General features: G+C 41.2%; 1 protein-coding gene across 2 annotated transcripts; it reads right to left on the bottom strand.

Annotated features, from left to right (window-relative positions):
* Window positions 1-498: 498 nt before the first annotated feature.
* akap11 (A-kinase anchoring protein 11) lies at window positions 499-19776 on the bottom strand. Of its 2 annotated transcripts, none has more exons than XM_087803982.1 (12): window positions 19626-19776; window positions 15720-15799; window positions 15487-15597; window positions 15362-15415; window positions 15164-15295; window positions 13834-14092; window positions 9571-13657; window positions 8343-8483; window positions 5509-5595; window positions 4241-4290; window positions 3189-3385; window positions 499-3116 (listed from the first exon to the last, which is right to left on the bottom strand). In XM_087803982.1, exons 1-12 carry the CDS (start codon window positions 19759-19761, stop codon window positions 2964-2966), a joined length of 5487 nt encoding a protein of 1828 aa, XP_087660108.1. In that variant the 5' UTR covers window positions 19762-19776; the 3' UTR covers window positions 499-2963. The 2 variants fall into 2 exon arrangements, with proteins under 2 accessions (XP_087660108.1, XP_087660109.1); XM_087803983.1 differs by having other exon boundaries at window positions 5509-5592; window positions 19626-19770.
* Window positions 19777-20933: the final 1157 nt, after the last annotated feature.

Raw genomic sequence — 20933 nt, 5'->3', positions numbered from 1 at the left:
TTAATTTGGACAACCCCGAGCTATTGGATGTAAGGGGCGAGACAAAGAGGGTTGACCAATAGAAACTTTTTAATTAAGAGTAACTAAATAATTGGTTGATTGTCTTCTGTTCCATTGGTGGAGTCGGCACAGGTTCCTGAGGTAAAATGCAGCACATCAGGTGTTTGATTGAGGTGTAAGTTAGTGGATGTTATTGATATTTCTGTTCAAGAAACGCAGTATTTCACATGGAAAATAGGATTTATTAGTGGCTGGATGGTATTTTTGCTAGTCCTGAAAGGATGCTTTATCACAGGGTTTAAAAGTAATCATCAAAACCTTTGTGGATCCAGACGGTACTCAGAAAAACACCAACATTTTATTGAAATCATTATAGTCCGGTGTCTTCACTGATGCTCGTTCTCAGTAAATACTTCTTGAAATCAGAACATTCTAAGGGAGAGAAGTGGCTGCAGACGTGTTGCTGGTGTTGCAGATAAAACAGTCGGAGACGTCGTCGCACATGAAAAAGCTTTATTGTCACATCAAGCTCCAACATAAACAGATTTTATAGCTCAGAACGTGTAAACTATTGCGATGCCACGACGGAGAACAGCTACCAGACCATAACTTAATCATTTAATAAATAGCTTGGCAGGATTGTACGAGGAAGCGGGGGAGAGAAGGGAGGGTGGGTGAGCGTAGGTGAGGTACTTCTTATGTTACTTTACAAAACAGATCCACAAAATCTGGTTTTCACTTCCAGCGTTTACAACACGATAGTGCAGCGACCAGAGGAATGTCCAAACAAAGAGGAAGTGACTAGAAACATTCAGACCTAGAAATGAACGCTGCGTTTGGTTTACTTCAGGTGTCGAGAAATACATTCGGGATGTAACACTTCAGTTCCCGCTCGCTCTCCTTTTAAGCCCACATTTTTTTGGGAGACTTCTGTAAACACACTTACAGGAGTTTTTTTTTTCTTCACTTTTTGTTTTTCAAGCAGACGAGACACTGCAGCTCTTCAGTCGAGCCCCGAAAATAGACGGAGGTTCGATCATGCAGCTCGTAGAACTGCCGACAGCGGCGGAAAAGCGAGCAGTGTTGCTATCTTACAGTGCTTCACACATCAGCTCACGAGTAGGTCGACACGACAACACAACGTTCCGATATTGTTTTTACAAAAGTGGCGTCGTAGGTGACTTGATGAACGGCTGGAAGAGACTGAAGAGTCGCATGATACAGATGGCGGGAAAAGCTGCGTTGATGGCGATGGCGAGACATTTGTTTTACTAATTTTTAGCTTTTGTCTTCTCCCAGGAATTCAATATATATATTTTTTTATACTGACTTCTGATTAACCATTTTATTATTATAAGCTACATTTTTATTTTTAGATAAAAATGTAATCTTAAAAGTTGAAATTATTAAAGTGATTAACTTGGCTTTATTAATTGATAATGTTTTAAAATATATTTTTTAATGATTGTAATCCAATAGTTTCAGCATTTTTTTTTTAAAGTTAAAGGATAAACATAATAAATTTTTCAATTTGTACCTAATTGGAAAAAATGTTGATACTCTTTCAATTGTATTTCTAAGTTATTGTGTCAATGTTTTTTTTAAGATATTTCTGCTTTTGAAGTTTTTTTTCCCTAAATATTTGGATTTTAACTTTTAAAGATCTAATTGTTAATTGACTTCAAATTTTCAATATGAGTCTTGTTTGTTTTTTTTACTTTATTCTTCTTTTTAAACTTTTTTCATTCCAAAAAAAAACCCTAGTAAGTATTTGTGTTCCTCAATATATTTCAATTTATCATCATTAACATTATCATGTTACAGTCAGGTGAGTCGGCACCAGACGAACCCGGTCGATCTTCAGTCTCTTCAAAGCCGTGTAGCCGCCAACATCCTCCACTACCAGCGGATGATCGTGTGGCAAAATTCCCCAAAAGAAGTGAACTGAAGTTAAAAAGTGCATGGTAGTGCTGTGCGTATTTGGGGCTGGTGACTCACACACACACAGACATATATGCAAGTGTGTGTGTGTGGGAAGGTCTTGGGGGGGCTGATGTTGCGGCTTCTTTTCGCTTGTAATTCCACAAGGTAAATTTGAGGATGACAAGACGCATGATTCCAGTGTCGAGCTATGTCGCTCCTGATGGTTTGTGGTCGCCTGCGTCTCTAATTAATCCGACGTCTGCGTCAGTGGATCTTCCCCGAAATGACACAGCAAGTGTGTTTGGCAACGTGCAGTCAAAGAACATGGCTTTTGATATTTCTCTTATATATTTAAACATATAGATTTAGGGCAGCACTTCACGCTTGAATAGATACTCTACCTTCAAAAAATACACTTTAAATGTACAACAATCTCCAGTACTTCACCAAGTTCACGTGTTCTTCGTAGTTGGGTTTCGAAGTCGTCGCAACCACGAGTTATTTTCACGCCGACGCAAGATATTTGACTCGTGAAATAGAAATTATTGGCTGGATTTTACGCTCACTTGCAGGTCGTCGCGAGTTAAAAGACGAGATAATGACGAGGATCTGGACCTGTGGTCGTTTAATTGGCACTTAAAAGAATCCAAACGAGATGTCAATAGATTCAGGGTTTGATAATAACTCTGTGGTTGAACTTCTGAAAGAACTAACTTGTTAATACTATCATTTTTTTTTAACTTAAATCTTGAGTGGCGGGTGGTCACGTGCCGTCGACGTCAAACATGTGAGAACACCAGAGGTGAGCGGTGAAATTCTATGACATCATCCGCCCGGCAGCGACGGGGATTCCCTAACAATAACACATCTCCCGAAATCACGGCTCCAAGCGTCTGCCAGGAACTGAAGGGATCGGTCCGTTGCTTTGTAATGTTGTCTTCATGCAGCGAGGTGTGCGGCCTCACCAACGTTACCGGTAAATAATAACACTGTCTGAACGGCGCAGGTGCGAGCGAGGGGCGACCTACAGAGGGGCGGAGTCAGGCGTGGTCCAGGAGCCACTGGAAGAGAGGGCGGTCGCCGCCGCCGGCCTCCTCTCGACCTTGAGTCTCCTCGCAGTAGCGCAGCAGGATGTGCAGCAGGTCACCCACGCGCCACTTCCTCTCGCGAAGGCGTTGGACCACGGCGGGGAGCTTAAGGGGGCGGGATGGGGGGTCAAGGTTAGAGCCGATCTATTTTTCTTTTTAGATGGTTTTTGTCGTTACCTGCTGAAGGTCCCGGTCCGAGCTCAGCTGGATCAGCGGGACGTCGGTCATGGACGCCGCCGCCCACTGCAGCATGACCCTCAGCTGGGGGTCCAGGGTCACGTGACCGTGCCACAGCTCCCTGACGTCAGAGTTGGCCACGACCAGGGCCGCCCTGGGGGCCGGTTTCTGAGGTCTGTCCGTGCAGATTGTCCTGGCTGCAGCAGAGGGAGAAACTTGTTGAGCTGTAAAAAAGCAACTTTTATTTTGAAAACATTAACCTTTAAACTACAAATACTTGACGAATAAAAGTATTTACAGATAGAGATCATATTTATCCATCTATTTCTTTCATAGTTTTTCTGATTTATAGTCTAAATATAAATATTAGATTATTTTCATTTCCAATTAACATGCAAATATTCACAGCGTTTGTCCCTTTTTTTTAATGCAATTAATTCATTTCATCCACTGCCGCTAAAGGAACACTGAAGTCCCAATGATGACTGAGGACGAGGGGATACAGTTGACTCCAGCAGCTTTTAAAGCTGATATATTTTGGTTTCAAAACAAATGAAAGCAGTTACGACTTCGTCAAGAGTCATGTGGTCTGTAAATTCTGCAACACCAAAGTCAAGTACTCGACAATACTACAAATATATACTTGTTACTACAGTATCAAAATATTTTGTATTGTTGCCTCTGGATCTTGATGTGTGTCGTATCAACAGATTCTTGCCAATAAAATTTTACTCCTAATAAATGCAATTAAAATTGACTACGGATTAGAAATAAAATATTTAAACCAAAAAAAATACAAAAATTTTCTTTCCGTCATATTTCATGCATTACTAAAAGAGTTCCTGATCTAAGCAGAGCTGCATGTTATCGTCAGACGTACAGTAAGAGCAGAGATTGAGTAATGATCAGAGGAGAAGATGACGGATGAGTGTGGAGGCGGCGAGGGGACATGACACTGCAGACGGATGAGGACATCCAGCCGGACTCTGACAGCTCCAACATCTGGCTCTGTGTTTCCTGTCACGCTTAATCCAGTGTTCTGTCGTACTCACCGCTGGACTCCTCTTTCATCTCCGTCTCCTTCTCCTCCGGATTGTCGCTGCTGGAAGGAGAAAAGACCAACAGACGTTAGAGCGATAATGAAATGGATTAAGGACACGTTGACGTGACTTCTGCTCTCGTCAGCTGTCAGAATCAGGATTAAAGTTCATTTCCATGACTGGAGTCGTCACTTCCTTCAACATTTTAACTTAAAAACGAAAGCTGTAGAATCATCTGAACGTCCTGCAAATGCTTGAAAACTCTGCCTCCTAACGGCCAACATGTGAATAACAGAATTGACTCAGTAGTGATGTTCTCTGACAAACTCGCAACACATGAGTAAAAATTAGATGATAAAACACCTTAGTTTATTAATTAACTTGTTTTCTCAAAATACACACATTTAAGCTTCACTTTGATTTTGATTAAGTGTCTTTATAGCTATATTTATTTGATTTTCTCATCAGTTTTTTCCACGTTATCCATGTTTTTTAAAGGAGGGTGCGGAACCAATAACTGTTGAACTTGATTGACATATCACCAACCAGTAATTTTGACGAGTCCATTCAAACATTGTATCTTTCACGGGTGTCTCACGAGATTTTCAAGCTGGTTCAAGTTGTCGTTCGGTTTTAATCAAATTTAATTGGTCAATTACATATTTTTGTTGTGAGGTGTTTTGTTGATTTTCTAGTTTTTGTCCCTGTGAATGAATAAGTAAGAATCAAAGTGGATTCATGTTTTAAGTTGATACGGTCACTTATAGAATATGCTTTTGTTTAAGATAAGGAGTTAATTGATTTGAATTGAGATAAGTTTTTGTTAAATATACAACGATTTAGTTCGACCCCCGAAATATTTTGTCTCTCACGTGTAAGAGTTTGACACCCCTGAGGTTGTCGGAAATGTATCTTTTTTGTCCATTTTCTGCTTCATATCAAGTGTATGATCAAGATATAAAATGATAACATTTGATATCTGAGATGATTTTTAGCATTTACTAAATTTGTCACAGAAGTTTGTGATGACGAGTTTAAGGAACGAATGGAAGTTCGCTAGGGAAAATAATCTCTACACAGCCTCTTAGTCTCACAGAGAAATGGCAAGTGGCTCTTCTTCGGGTGCATCTCGTTTCTCCGCAGTGAATAAGGCGAGATGCTAATTGTGAGGCAAATCTAGTGATATATATGCGTCGTAAAACTGTGCAACACGTCATGAGCTCCTTTTATTTCCACCGACACAACTTGATTTTTTTTTCTGTGACTCTCTGCGGACTGACCTGTCCGAGGGCGAGAAGGACATGCGATCCTCGCACGTCTCGCCTTCCAGGCCCAGACTGCTCCAGCTGCTGCTGTTGCCATTGCTGCTGGAGGGAGAGAAGACAGGAGACGATGCATCACTGTCCACACACTCGAACGCATCGCCAAGTCAAAGTTCCATCACACCTCCGCAGGTCCGTCTATTTATAGAGAAGTCTTTCGGTCCACACCCCGCTACGTTCAAAACATAGATGTTGCTCATTTTCCACGGCTGAATCATCGAGCGGTTGCTGAAGGCATCGCATGTGAGATCACGCATTATTTGTTTTATTATTTGAAGAGGCGCGTGTGTCTGCAGACGCACAACACCTCCCTCTGTGCTGGAATTAAACCCTAAAGAACTAATACCTCACTATCGCCACAACATTCCTCCCCCTCAAACTATTTGTAGTCCCGTTCTTGTAGGTGGACAGCGTTAAAAAAAAGAAAGACTAATGAATCGCACATGTTGGACTTCGCCTGAAGAATGAGACACACCTTTTGAAAATATTTTGATACATTCACTTTTGCGCGGGAGGACGAACTAACAGGCAACCGCAGGATGCGTTCTCCAGAACTTGAAAAAAGTCTCTCAAATATTTGCTTCCATGGAGACGACGCTCACGTTTGATCGCCGCCTCGCATTCATCAGGGCGGCGACACTAACAAGCAATAAGACATGATAGACGTTTGACTGATGGTGATCGGTTTGTTTGCTTCTTCCTGACTGAACAAGTTTTCGAACTAATCTCGTGTTTCGGGTCTAATTTACTACTCAGAACTTTTCTTGACAATCTCATCAAGCCAAAAGGAAAAAATCAAAAGATGGCAAAGAATCTACAGAAACTGTCACTAACTGTTCAATCTTCAAGCATCATCCATCGCAAAAGACATTCTTGACTTCTAACCAAGAAAATCTGATTGTTTTATTATCTTAAACTTGATTAATTTACCACCAAATGTCATGTGAAGATCTGTGAAAACAATATTTTACGACCATTTCAATTGGCTTGTGATCCGTGATATGAGCTCAGCGTAAGAAAAGATTGATTTTAAATCATGAGATTGTAGTGAATAGTGGAGACTCAATAACTCGGCCAGTTATTCCTTCAGCGTTCTAACCTTTCGCAGTGAAGGCTCGCAGCAGTCTCACGGAGCAACAAAGGTCTCTTGTGTCGTTCACTTTCATGCTTCACCAGAAGAGAATAGAGTGTTCTGGTGGACACATGACCACAAGAGGCTGCTGCAAGTGTTCCTGCGCTGCCTGTGGGTCTCGCACTTTTTCCACAGACGAGTTATTCATATGAAAATGTAGCAAGATAAAGAAAATACTTTAATATGTTAGTAGGAATATGATCAAATGTAATGGAGATGACAATATAAGCTAAGATTTCAGAGGGTGAATTGACAAGAATGTGTCGATATATCGTGGATCACGATACATATATATTGATATACTGTAGTAACAAGATAATTAATAATCAATAATTTGTTGTATTGTCGAGTACTTGACTCTGTTGTTGCAGAATTTACAGACCACATGACTCTGGACGAAGTCGTAACTGCTTTGATTTGTTTTGAAACTAAAATTGATTCAAACATTGTATATTTATCAGCTTTAAAAGCTGCTGGAGTCTACTGTATCCTCTCGTTCTCAGTCATTGCTGAGATTTCATTGTTTTAAGCTGCAGAGGAGGTAATGAGAGCTGCCATCTAGCGGAAGTTAAATTGCAACTCAAAAATAAACAAAGGCTGTGAAGATTTGCATGTTTATTGTTAATTTAAGATTGAATTATTTCATTTTTAACACATTTTCTTTTCCAAATATGGTAAAAAATTACATTTGATTTGAAAGCCCAAAAAATTGTTTTTTAATTGATACAGTGCTGTCTAATATTGATATATGATAGAGTACAGTAAAATACTGTTTAAAAAAAAAACAATCACCATATTGATATTTTCTAATCAACTAAAATTAATATTTTAGTTTATTTTACATAACTTATGTTATACTTTTCCTGGGTCTGTATGAAAGATTAGTCTTAACAACACTGTAATAACTGTAAGTTTTCTTCTATGAAATATGGTCTTTTTTTCTCAAGGTAAGTTCTTGCAGCAGGCTCATCTCCATCAGAGAATCAAGGGTTAGTATCCTAGATTCTCCGTTCCTTAAGTTCTTAACATTTCCGCAACTTTGGGTGTTCTTTTCCCTGGTAACACTATCCCCTCCTGTGCGTATCCTCGTCACATAAACATTACAAAGAGTTTCGAACGGATGTTCTCCTCAGTCCGAAAACATGCCCACCAACACTGCGCACGTCCGCTACAGAACCAGACCACGTAACTTATGTGCTGAATTTGCATTTTCGCATTTCAGGACCCCCCAAAAAAAAGCAACTCAGTAGATGCGTGATCTACGCAATTAACCACAAGTTTAATGTAATGTAGACGATTAGTTGTGTATTGTTGTGAGTAACAAGGATGTAGCTCTAGCAGTCACTGGGCTGCAGCAGAGAAAACTTGCCGTTTGATTTTCAAAGGATTTATTTGCATAAATAGAAAACAGCCGTTGGGCTTTTTTTTCAGCTGCTTCCATGATATAACAAAATATTATACCAACATCAAATTAAGTAAATTAAGGGTTGAATAGATCGTTGAAGCTATTCTTCTCTTTGTGTAATCATTAGTCAGTTGCCCGTGGAGCCAAAAGCTTTTATCTGTTATGAATAAACATGCAACGTTTCCCTTTCTCTGGAACACCAGGCCGTCTCAGGGAGTGACTCGGTAATAAAAACGAACACGACGGTTTGCGTACCTGTCGCTCAGGTGAAGAAAGCTGCTGTTGTCGTCGGCGTGCTCGTCCTCGAAGCTCAGGTTGGACCAGCTGCCAAGGCTGTCGTCACCGACACTTACTTGCTGAGATATCGTAGACTCTGTAGCTTCCCTGCACGAAGAGCTGGAGGAGGAGAAGGCCTATTAGCGCTTTTAAAATAGATTTAGGAGAACTTGTCTTTATTCAAACTCTATCTAAAAACTGCTGACCTAGAGACCAATGTGATTAAAAGATTAGCAATCACCATTCGGTGCGATTAGTGGACTAATTTTAGAGAAAAGGAAATTCCCTACCTGATTTAAGACTGTAGTAGCCTCTACCTTTCACCCAAAGTAAGTAAGTAAGTAAAGTAAAGGTTATTTGTAAAGCGCTTTTTGAGACCAGGGTCACAAAGCGCTTTAACAATCAAAAACAATACAGTTAAAATATATACTTTAAATGATCAAGACACATAAGACAAACACAGGAGTCCCAGAAAATCAGGGAAAAGCACAAATAAGAATATCTTAAGATGCTTCTTGAAGGAGTCAGTAGATCCATCGAACACAGAGGCAGAGGAAGATCGTTCCAAAGCTTAGGAGCAACAGCCTGGAAGGATTTCTCTTCTCTGGTCTTGAACTGTGTTCAGGAACCATCAGTAGATTCTGATCCACAGACCTCGGAGCCCAAGCTGGGGTGTAAGGCTGGATCAGATCACTGATGGAAGGAAGAGCCTGACTATGAATAGATCTGAAAGTAAGAAGAATTTTAAAATTGATCCTGAAAGAAACTGGCAGCCAGTGAAGAGTTTTAAGGATCGGGGAAATGTGAGTTCTTCTACTAGAGCGGCTCAGAATTCTCGCTGCAGAGTTTTGTATTAACTGCAGGCGAGACAGATCCTTCTTGTTTAGACACGAAATGAAACCATTACAATAGTCCAAACGAGAAAACACAAACACATGGATTATAAACTCCAGATCATGTTGTGACCTAATTTTTCTAAATTTAGAGATTTTTCTCAGTTAAAGGAAACAGTTTCTGGTCAGTTTTCTGCAGTGTAAAGCTAAGCACTGAGAGATCGGAGGAGGTCTTGGGTCATTAAAGTTGGATACATGAGGCCAATTCTGACTTCCTATTCTGGTTGAAAGTGGGAAGCTGCACTAGCTATATAGTTATCAGTCATACAAGAAGGGTTTAGAAGAAATAACTAATATACTAATGAGAAATGTACCTGACACTTGAGGCTTGACCGATGTTCGACAGAGCCGAGACCATGATCTCTGCAGTCAGGCTTTCAGCGTAGCTTGTCCCATCGTGACCGATTCCGCTGTCCGCATTAAGGCTAGTGTTGCTGAGCTCCCGTTTAGCCTTCTCCATAGCCATTGACACCATCCCCTCTGCGAACGCCGACCTCTGTTCGAGGTCGATATGGATCTTTGGAATGTCAAGGTGCTCGGGCTTCATCTGGTACTCAGGAACATGCTTTCTCAACTGGACGCTGGGCCGTTTGTGGGGCCGACTGAGCCTAGGACAGTAAGGGCATTCCGGTATCTGACAAGAACGACGTGCATTCTCGCCAAGTTGACCCAGTTCTGCTCCCTCAGTCAACATGTGAGTGTACGAGTGTCTCCTTAAGCCTTTAGATGACCTTTGATGATAATGGGAGGAATGTCCGACTGAGGCCAGGCTTATATTCATAGTGTCATCTACTATTTTTCTTGCATAATGCTCAATGACTTGCATAGCCCGACTGTTGTATGCTCCGTCATGCAGGCTCCCTGTGCTGTGGTAATGTCTACTTCTATTTTCCTTTGACAGCAAAGGGCATGAGAAGGAGTTCCTAATGAGATTTTCCGTCATGTTTTCAAATTTCGACCTTTTATAAAGACAGGAGTCGGTCAGGGATTTGGGCAGCCTTCTTGAGGGTAACTCAAATTTGCGCGTAACATCAGATGTAATGTTGAACGCCAATGACTCTGCGAAGTTGACCAGGTCCGTGTACTCCCTCTGACTTATCTCGTCAGAGTTTCTGCAACAACACTTTTCATCCTCCTCCGACTTTGAAACTATAAAACCTTCATGAGGTGACGAGGCCTCACTAGAAGAAGTCCTCCACTCGTCTGGTAGTGAGTTTGAGCTGAGCAGACGGGTGTTAAGGGATCTCTTTTTTTTCCGACTTGCATGTGCCAATCCCTGTTTTATGGAACGGTAAGCTAAGCGGCTGGCATACTGGTCCAGTACCAACTCCCTGTTGCCGCCTTCTTTCTTAAGCACTTTAATGAGATAGCCAGCGTACTCATCAGTCACACTCTCACAGCTTGGGTACTCTGAAGACAAGCCTGAAATGGAACTGGATATTGTACTGGAAGAACAGCCAGACGATCGATGGGTCAGCGCTAGTGGATCAATGGACCACTGCTCAGTCAACCCATCCTGCTTTTCATCTTTCTTTTGTTGGAATGGTAAACACTCCGAACTCGACTGGTCCAAACTCCATCTAATGGGCCTGTGACATGGGCATTGATATTCAGAGCTCACCATTCTTTTCACATCATTGATTACATCTCCTGCTACTTCACCGGCATACACCCACAACGTGTTCAGGGTGTGCTCTGAAAAGTGAGCAACACTGTCCCGCCTTCTCTCACTGTCCTTTCTTTGATCCCCTTCTTTCTCTGCGACATCTATGGTATCCATCTCAGTTGCCATAGAGACGATATGGCAGGCCAACCTCTCGGCGTAATGGAGAGCTTCCTTGTTAGACACTTTTATAGACGACTTTCTTTTAACTTCATGTGGCTCACATTTTGTGTTCAAGGTTTTTTTTATGGCACCAAAATCTTCCACGGCCTCTTCCTCTTCATTCTCATTCCCTTCTGCCTCTTCTGAAAGAGATCTCATCAGCTTGAGCATGAATTCATTCTTCTCTTCTTCAGGGGTAATGTCCTTCAGCCCCTGAGCAGACTCTGGCTGATAATGAGGTGTCGGTGGTGGGGTAGCAGGTGAAAATTCCTTCGCGAGTTTAGTTTTTAACTTCTTGGAGAACTGTTTGATTTGTTTCTCCTTTGATACTTCGCTTGGCTGCTGGGGTGTAGAAGGAGGAGTACCAGGGGTACCTCTGGATTTTTGGCCAGAATCCTCTTTTGCAACAACTTTGCACTGTTGCCCAGCAGTGTCTGTGGACGGCACGTTAAGACAGTCCATCGTCGACCCTGAAACACTGGCCTCGTTGGGATTTACCTCCCGTTTCTCATGGAATCTTTGACTTCCGACTGTCTTTGTTAGAAAACCAGCGCAGTCATCCAAACTTTTCTTTACCTTTGAAGACGTGATAAGCTCACAGGCTTCACTCACTAACATATCAACCATGTTGCCGGAAAAGTTTTGAAAAATGGATTTGTCATGGGAATGATCCTCCTCTTTAATTGGAGTCTGTGTTCCATGGGTATATTGTGTAACGAGGGATGGATCATGTGGTTGTAAAGTTTGATCAACATGGGTAGAGTTTGATATTTCAGGTGAGTCTTCCGTGTGGAACAGAGCGTGGCCAGCCCTGGGTACAGGAATACAGCTGGCCATGCCAGATACAGTATAAAGCGCTTTCTTCACGACACAATTAGCATCGTCTGCTGTAACCGAACTCGAAGGTAAAACATGTTGGTTTACAAAGGTACTGCAAGTGTCGGCGCTGGAGCCGTCTGCATTGACATAGCAGATGTTGTCCAGAGATACACTAATAGCAGCCTGGCTGGTGAATGTTACATTTTCCTGGGAGAGCTCAATAAAAGCTTCCTGAATCACAGACTCTGACAAGTCTATAGCATAAGAAGAAACCACCTCTTCTTCTTCCTCCTGCTCCTCATCACAATGACCAAAAGTCCATTCCCCAGGAGTAAGGGGGGTCGAGGGGTAAGAGAACTGACATACTTCCATTATGCCTTCAAAAACCAATTCTTCAGCTAAATCGGCAGCAAATTGTGTCACCGTGTTGTGAAATATTTGTTTTTTCACCGTGAGAAAATCTTTCAACGCTCCAGATAGAGCCTCTCCTACGAGGAAGCCAGCCAGGCCATTGACGGCACGTTTCTTCAGCACAAAAGCTTGGCGCATACCAATTTCATGGAAGGCCATTTGAAATACCGAAGAGGTGAGCCTTGCTGCAAGGTGACACAAGGTGGTGGTACAAGAGGACACGCCTTTCTGGATATCTCGCAGAGCACTGCCGATGCTCATTTCCACAAGGTCGCTGGCAAACCGCTGAATACCATCTTTTAGGGAATGAGACTTTTTCTCCAGCTTGTCCACAGTCACCGTCTCCTGGATTTCAGACAACTTCATCAGATAACCAGAGGGGTTTGTGAATTCCTTGTGGCAGACACAGCTCAGATTTTTGTTCTCACTAATGTCTCTTGCTGACCGATAGCCACAAACCGAGCCCAGGATTTCATTCGATAGGCTGCTAGCGAAGTCTGAGTAGGTTTTGTACAAAGAGCAAAGGTCCTGGGGTTTGCGTAGTACGGTGCCATCTTGTGGATCGTCATCTTTCTTCCAGAAAAATTCAAGATTACCACTAGAATCCAACGGGCTGAAAGCAGATGAACTGACAGGGCTGAAGAGTGGCCCGCCATTTTCATCAGAGGGGGTCTGGACAGGTCTTGGGGAGTCAGGAACCTCTGACGGAAATCCAAAGGGAGAGCCTGGTTTGAGTGGAGTGGGTTTTTTCACATCGGCTGGGAGAGTGCGCTTGTCAAAGCGGTGAGGATTCATACTCTTAGTGGAACAACCTCGGGAAATATATTTGGTGGTCGAGCCACTTGTGTTGGTCTCATTTTGTATGACGGTGGCACAGGAAGCATCGAGAGGCAAAGTGAGGGTGCAGCTCTCTGAGCTCATCTCATCCAGATCATCAAACTGGTCAAAGCTGTCGAAGAACTCGCTAACCTCTGAGTCAGAGTCTTCTACTCTTTCTTGAGGAGCACCTGGTACTTGGGGAATGTCCAACTTGGCCAGCAGGCTCTTTTGGTAACCCACTTCATCCAGGAAAATGATTGGACTTGGACTAGAACCGTCCGACTCCTCTGATTCACTGACATGAGGCGAGGGGATACGAGCCCCTTGACTGCAGTAAGTCCATTGGCTTTCAATTCCGGTGGACGTCTGCACTGTGACCGAGACGTCCGAAGAGGCCTCAGGCCTTGAGGAGCTCTTCTTTGAAGATGAACTGAAGACAACACGGGAGCCTGATAGTTCCTTGCGTCTCTTGTGGGCGGGTATGGTCTGTGATGCCACGTCACGTTTTTTAAGATGGCGATTGGAGGCTGAGTGAGGCAGTAGAGGGACAGAAAGAGGTATTAGATAAAGGCAAGATAAACATCTTATCTAGCTAACTCTAAAATATTAAGACATCTTTACTTGAGTTACATTTTAAAGTTCTCAGATAAATAGTGTTTTAAAGCTACAAGTTGGTGGTACCATAGCAACATATTGAACGTACAAGGGTGGTCTCCGCTGTCATCCTCTTCAAGATGCTCCAGGGCCGTCACAAAGTCGTCCTCGATGGAAGAGACGGACTGGTTGGTGTCGTCCTCCTCTGGCTGGTTGGAATCTGCTTTGTGAATTGCCTGAAGCTCCACGGCATAGCGAAGTCCCGCCATGTAGCAGCCAAGTAAGCCCACCAGCGACGCCACAGTGACTTGAGGGTGAACACCGACGCTCGGGTTGTGCCTCAGCACACATACGGCCTTCAACCAGAACTGCACGAGAAAAAAAACATGAGGTTAAGTTTGAATAAAGGTCTTCACATCAAACTGTTGGAAGTTCTCATTCCCAGTGTGCAGAAGACATAAGAAAACATTTTTGATGTGATGAATGGAATACATTTCTCACAACGGAAAAGAAAGACTGTAATCAATCGATGAAAGAAGTTCCCCCGATTCACATGAGAAATTTCTCTGGCTCTCCAGAAGGGGAGCGGCAGTCGGAAGTGGGTTGTTATGTCTGTCCTCTGACTGCAAGTTGATATGTTGCATATGCAGAATACAGAAATGGTTGAGTAAAAGTCAACTTTGTGATGCAGAGAAGTGGGAGGTCTCTCTGTCTGAAAAGGGACAACACAACCACAGAATGAGCTGCAGGGCTTGTGAAAACCCAAACACAGTTCACAGGATCAGACGAAAAACACAGCCATTGTGGGATGAAAAACACAACAACTTGGTCTTTCTCTCCCACCTGCAACCAAAGCGTGAGAAAGACTCTGTTCTGGCAGACGTTTTATCCCCACCAAGGTCTTAGAAAACCCAGGACAGTGGGAGAAATCAAGTTCAGACTAAACTTTAAATGTCTTCTAATCTTCGACAAACATTTCTTCCCAGTAAAACAGCAAATCCTATCACGTCATTAATTTAATAAACCGAACAGACGGTTTGAATTTCAGAATCAGTCACTGGTTTGTCCCCACGGGAAACTGAGTCATTGGGATTATCTGATTCACAGCTTGACACATGAAACGATACTACTGGTCAATGGTTTTGGAGTTGCATTGGGGAGTTTTCTGAGCGGGTGTCTGCAATACTGTCACCAAATATTGAAAAGCAAACAACCAGAACCATGTTTGATCTGCCCTGTAGGACCCAAGTGCAAGTTTGATGAAAAAAAATCATCTCAAACAACCATGTTTGCTATTTTACATACAACACAAAATGATTTAAAAACAATCTATGATGGCCCTTTTGTATGTATTACGGGACATGTTTATCAAAAAGTGCATCACACCAAGAATCAAACCAATTTACTGTTTTTTCAATTCAAGTTTCAAGTTGACCGACCTGATTACCAGCTTCTTTGTGTTCCGACAACCTTCGGGAGTCTTTGAGCAGCAAAACTTCATCATTTTTGAGACCATGTACGTGAAGGGCCCTGAGTGATTCAGAGAGCCCACTCGGGAGTGACGCCAAGGCCTGTCGGTGATAGAAGAAGTGTCAGCAATACACTGAAATATTAAAAAAATATATATATCATCCTACTTGTTGTGCCACATCCTCCTCTTCGCAATGACCCGGCAGACACACGAAGTGAATCTAAGAGGGAACAGTAACAGCGTAAGCCCTCATACTGTGATAACATACATGTGTCGTGGGCCCCGCCTTACCTCGGTCTGTCTCGGCGTGTCCCTCAGCGGGAGCTCCAAGGTGATGCTGCACAACTCCTTCTTGCTTCTGAAAAGGCTCTTCATGCACTGAGGGCCACTTTCTCGCACAGTCTGCAAGTGTCGACGTCAATAAGGTAATAAAAGAAAGTCGTCGGCCTCATGTTAAATAAACATTGACTTGACATTTTATATCAAGCATTAGCAAACAGTAACGTCAATGTAATAAGACTCACCTCTTTCCTTACGGACGCCCTGGATCTGAACGGACCTCCTCTCACTCGGGCACAGGCGTCCATATTCACAGAGAGTTGAACTGTGTACAAAACAAACGATAATATCTCACTATTGCGCAAATAATACTGCGACGACCTAATCATGCATAGGGCCGGGTATCCAGCTTGGGTTCTTTTGTGGCACGGACTGAAATGCTTGGTAGTACCGTAGAAACACGCTTTGTGTATCGGTGCCAAGTTTCAGTACCAACGCATGACCACTACTTGATAGTGTGTGGATTTGAAGAAAAACTGATGTTCGACAAAGGCAGTGAATATCAGATGAATTTCAGATTAAATGTTCTTTCGTACTGGAAATCATTTAGAATTAAGAAAAACAGCTTTAAGTGGAAATTTAAGTTCGAGATTTTTGTATGTGTTATCGGTTGGTATCGTTCAGTGTCGAGGTGAAGGTATCGGTATCACTACTGGTATTGATACATTTTCGAACAGTATCCAGCCCTCATCACACAGGGGTCAAAGTCCTTCAGTTGTTTAAGTGGAGGGCCAAACAACATGTGTATTTAGCACGAGTCTGATTGCAAACGTATTCCCTTCAACACATACATATTCTATATTGTCATCTTTATAGTTTATGATACAGCGTTGATCTACTTTCATATGGGCCGACCATCCGACGGGCCACAGAAGTGAATTGGCCATATTTGGCCCCAATGTGCTCTAGAGGAATCCATGACTCCCCCAAAAGTAACAGATTTTACATAAACTAAAAAATCCATGATGTGTAACTAGTGTTATTACGTATATAGTTTAACACGAATTGGTCCCCAGGATGTCTTAAAGGACTTGGTTATATCCAGTCCTGGCCAATTGGACCAGATCAGTGCTTGAGGTTTTCTGGGTCCGTGTAGATTTATTGTAAATCACATCCATTGATTAAACTTGCTTTTTTATGTGAAACCATTGAAAATGAATCCTTGCAAACACGTACTATCTTTGTTTGTAAAAGAATCTTCTTTCACGTAATCTTGGTCGGCATCGAAGATCTAACAGCCGAAGCGAGGAGCTGATCTGACGAAACACACTTAAGAAGCAGCATGAAAGAGCCGCCGAGCGAGGAGATAATATTTACAGTGCGCTCAGAGCAAAAGTTTCCCAAGAAATCAAAGCGTTTGCGTGGCAGTCGGTTGAGTCTGGACGAAGGCAGGTGGTCCCGTTGACATCCTGCATCTGAGAACCGAGGGAGCGGGAGGACGGGCCGCGGGCTTCCTGTGGCCGTCCGGGACCTCCTGCATTCTTTAGCGGGCCAAACAAAAAACAACACCAGCAAACCACCGCCGGCGTACCTCAAGTATGTGTACACGGATCGAGGACCAGCTGTTCTGTTTATCAACAGAACGCACACGGAACACTACAGTTGAAGAAAATGAAAAAAAAAAAAGTATTTTGTCAGTGAAAGTGAAATCTGGAACCGTTGAAAATTCATGAAGGTGTGTGAGAAACGACATGAAACTGTGTAGTCTGGTTGTGTGTTTAGTCGGGAGGTTGGAAAAGAGTGGGCAGCTGCAGGGGAGACGGAAACACAAGCGGTATCAAGAAAAAAAGAAAACGTTGATGATTTGAACAATGATCGTCTCATCAAGAAATACGATGACATCGCGATATCTTTTAACACCACTAGTTACCATGACGACGCATTCTAACCAAGAGAATTTTTTTTATATACTGTATTTGCAAGACGTACATATTCTTCTACATTACTTTTAGTGTTAATAATACACAAATGTATTCTCTCCAGGTATGTTCCTTTTTCCCCCTCTTTACACTCTGGTTACCTCCCACAGTCCGCAAACATACTCGTTGGTTATGTATGTATGTATGTATACATGCATATATGTATGTAGTTTGCAGGTTGGATGAGGTCTTGCCACCTGGGTTAGGGATTAGGAAGAAAATGAATAAATAGAAAATATATTATGCTTGAAGGTTTGTCGTTGTAAGAGGCGTTAGGGAAGAAGAATAGAATTTAATATAAAATATTTGTAACCGTTAAACACCTAAACTGCATTGATCTTTGGAGTCTCAAGTTTCTGATTTGGAAATGGACAGATTTCTAAAAAAAAAACTAAAAAACAAAGAGGAAGATTCTGTTGCTAAAAAAAAAGACATCTTATGAAAAATTCAAAACTATGAGGCAGCAAAACATCAAGCATGGCTTTACAGGAGGGCTTTGGTGGAGACGGAGACCAGGAACCTGTGGCGCAGTAAAGGCCACACAAATACCATGAAGAAGAAAATGTTGATACACATACTTTTTCATGATATTGTATCGATGTTCAAAAGCCCTTTTTTTTTAAGCATAGTTATTATCTTGTTTATATTTCAATTAATTATTTATAAAATAAAACAGTTTAGAATGAACATGTGTACATGAACATTCATGGAGTTTGCAACTAAACTTACGGCAGCAGTCATCACAACCCCTGTCGCTAAAGGAACAATGCAATCCCGTGAGATCCTGCTAATGACTGAGGACGAGAGGATACAGTCAGCTCTTTTAAAGCGGATGTTTGGTCATATTTTGGTTTCAGAACAAATGAAGGCAGTTACAACTTAGTCTGTAAATTCTGCAACACCAGAGTCAAGTACTCGGACAGCACTACAAATATTACTACCACAGTATCGCAATATATTGAACCACTGCTGCTGAATCATGATACGTATGTGATCGCCAGATTCTTGCCTATACTTACGACTTCTTTAAGAAACATCTTAAGACGTTTTTATTTGTTCAGGCTTTTCCTTGATTTTCTGGAACTCCTGTTGTGTTATCAGTTTTATCTTGATCTTTAAAGTATATACTTTATTGAATATTGTTTTGATTGTTTAAGCGCTTTGTGACCCTGGTCTAGAAAAGCGCTATACAAATAAAAATGACTTACTTACTATACACAATCCTTATGCATCACACCAAAAGCGCACACTTTGGAACGATCTTCCTTTCTCTTTACGCTCGATGGATCTACTGACTCCTTCAAGAAACATCTTAAGACTTTCTTACTCGTTCAGGCTTTTCCCTGGTTTTCTGGAACTCCTGTGTTGTTCTCGGTGTTATCTTGACCTTTTTAGTATATCTTTTTTGATTGTTGAAGCGCTTCGTGACCCTGGTCTAGAAAAGTGCTATATTAATACAAATTACTTACTTACACCAAGACTTAAGGTTCTGATATTTAACTTGTCATGAAACTACAATTGCTCAATGCAAGTATTTAGGAAATTAAATGCAATAACTACTTTTATCATAGATATTATCGCATATGTCTAGTTGTAAAACTCAAACAAATACAAAGTAGTTGTTGACAAGTGTGCATCAATAAATCATTGCAACACAACCATTTAAAATGGATTTTTCTGTCGAGAAGATATCAGTTAATTTCTCACTGAATTGCATCGCCTTTATTGTCGCATAAACCAAACCTTTGTTGGTACATTTGGACGCAGAAGTGACGTCACGACACATGTTTACACGTCAATATTTGTGGAGACTTTAGAGAAGATGACGCTGCTTCTCACTGCAGGCCAGAGGAGCCTGGACTGATGCTGATGTTGACTCAACAACACTGGCTGGTCGCTACACGGACGACCCTTCGACCACGAACACACTCGTCCACGCCAGTGTCTGTAGTGACGTCACAAGAAGCCTCTGCTGACTTTGAGTGACAGGCCGTCAAACAGCAGGACCAGGCCTCGGTGATGTCACCTTAGCATCGCTGCCTTAGCATCGCTAGCATGCTAGCAGAACGACAACAACAACATGTGCGGCGGGATGGGACACGTTAAACGGTCGTGTCGCCACAGATGCGAACTTAGATATGAAATGTTTCAAGAATAAAGATGTTTTGTTACCTTCTGCGCTGTCAGAGCAGCAGCGATGACGGGAGCCGCCGAGCTTTTGCTGCGCGATCCGTGAACGACTCGAGCGATTGGGTTCCTTCGTCAGAGGAGGATGTGATTGGATGAGGACGCTTGAGTTCACGTTCATACTTGTGTTTTTTGTTTAAAATAGTGATGCTTTTAGTGCGAAATAAATCACACATTCACTCGGTAATAAACCATTAAACCATTCACTTAAACAAACAAATAAACAATCCAAAATAAATAGATTATGCTGAGTTAAAATACGTGTTGTTATTGTATTTTTTAATTGATTCAATAGTTTATTTGATAGAGAGAAAAATATTCCATAAAGACGACTTTTCTCAATTGGGTCCGAGTGAACCGATTCATTTGATCGAATTAAATTCCCAAATCGTGTCCTCCCATGAAGATAAAAGCGTCTGAGGCATCACCAATCGATCACAGATAACGCTGCTAATCTTTTGATGGCTGAGAACTCGAACCACCCGTAACGCATGAACAAATGTCGTTTACTTTCACTTATATACACTTATATATATTATATTATATATATATATATATATATATATATATATATATATATATATATATATATATTATTGTTTGATCAAACCAAACAAAAACGCTATGTCAAATATCTTTGAATAATTACACTATATGTAATCAAAAGACATATTTATTCAATACTGTGTGACGTTAAAAAGTAAATTTAGATGACGATAAATATATTGATTAATATAATTTAACGTATTTTATTTGTTATTAATTATTTATTCATATGCAATGTTATGGTAGTGTCTCTTATTTTGTTTACGTTTATTATTTTTGTATTGTATTAATCCAATTCAATATTCATCAATATTATTTATTTTCTATGTTCTGTAATGGCACCAGACGTTTTAGTGTTGTGGTTTTTATTCTGACTTATATATATATATATATATATATATATATATATAGCTTTTTTTTTTAAATTAAATAATAAACGTTTAAATAATTTGCCTTAGCAACACTTCATAGCCAAATAGATGTTCTATTTGTTCATAGGATTAACAAAAAATTGTCCATTTAATCTCTTAATAATATTGCAATAATATTTAGAATCAGAAACTTGTATTGTATGTGTTGTAAATAACAAAATAGGATTTTTGTGGTGGCATTACAGAATAAAAACAATGATCAAAGTTAACATTAAAGGGAAATATTATATTTGTAGAGTGGTTGAATTAATTATACAAATGTTTTAAATCTCTAACCTATAGAGAAAAAGTAAACATGTATGTAAATGAATAGAAT

This window comes from Callionymus lyra, chromosome 12 (genome assembly GCF_982586985.1).
Source record: "Callionymus lyra chromosome 12, fCalLyr1.hap1.1, whole genome shotgun sequence".
NCBI classification, from domain to species: domain Eukaryota; kingdom Metazoa; phylum Chordata; class Actinopteri; order Syngnathiformes; family Callionymidae; genus Callionymus; species Callionymus lyra.
Note: the sequence above shows the minus strand (reverse complement) of the source record. Positions and strands in the feature narration are given on the sequence as shown.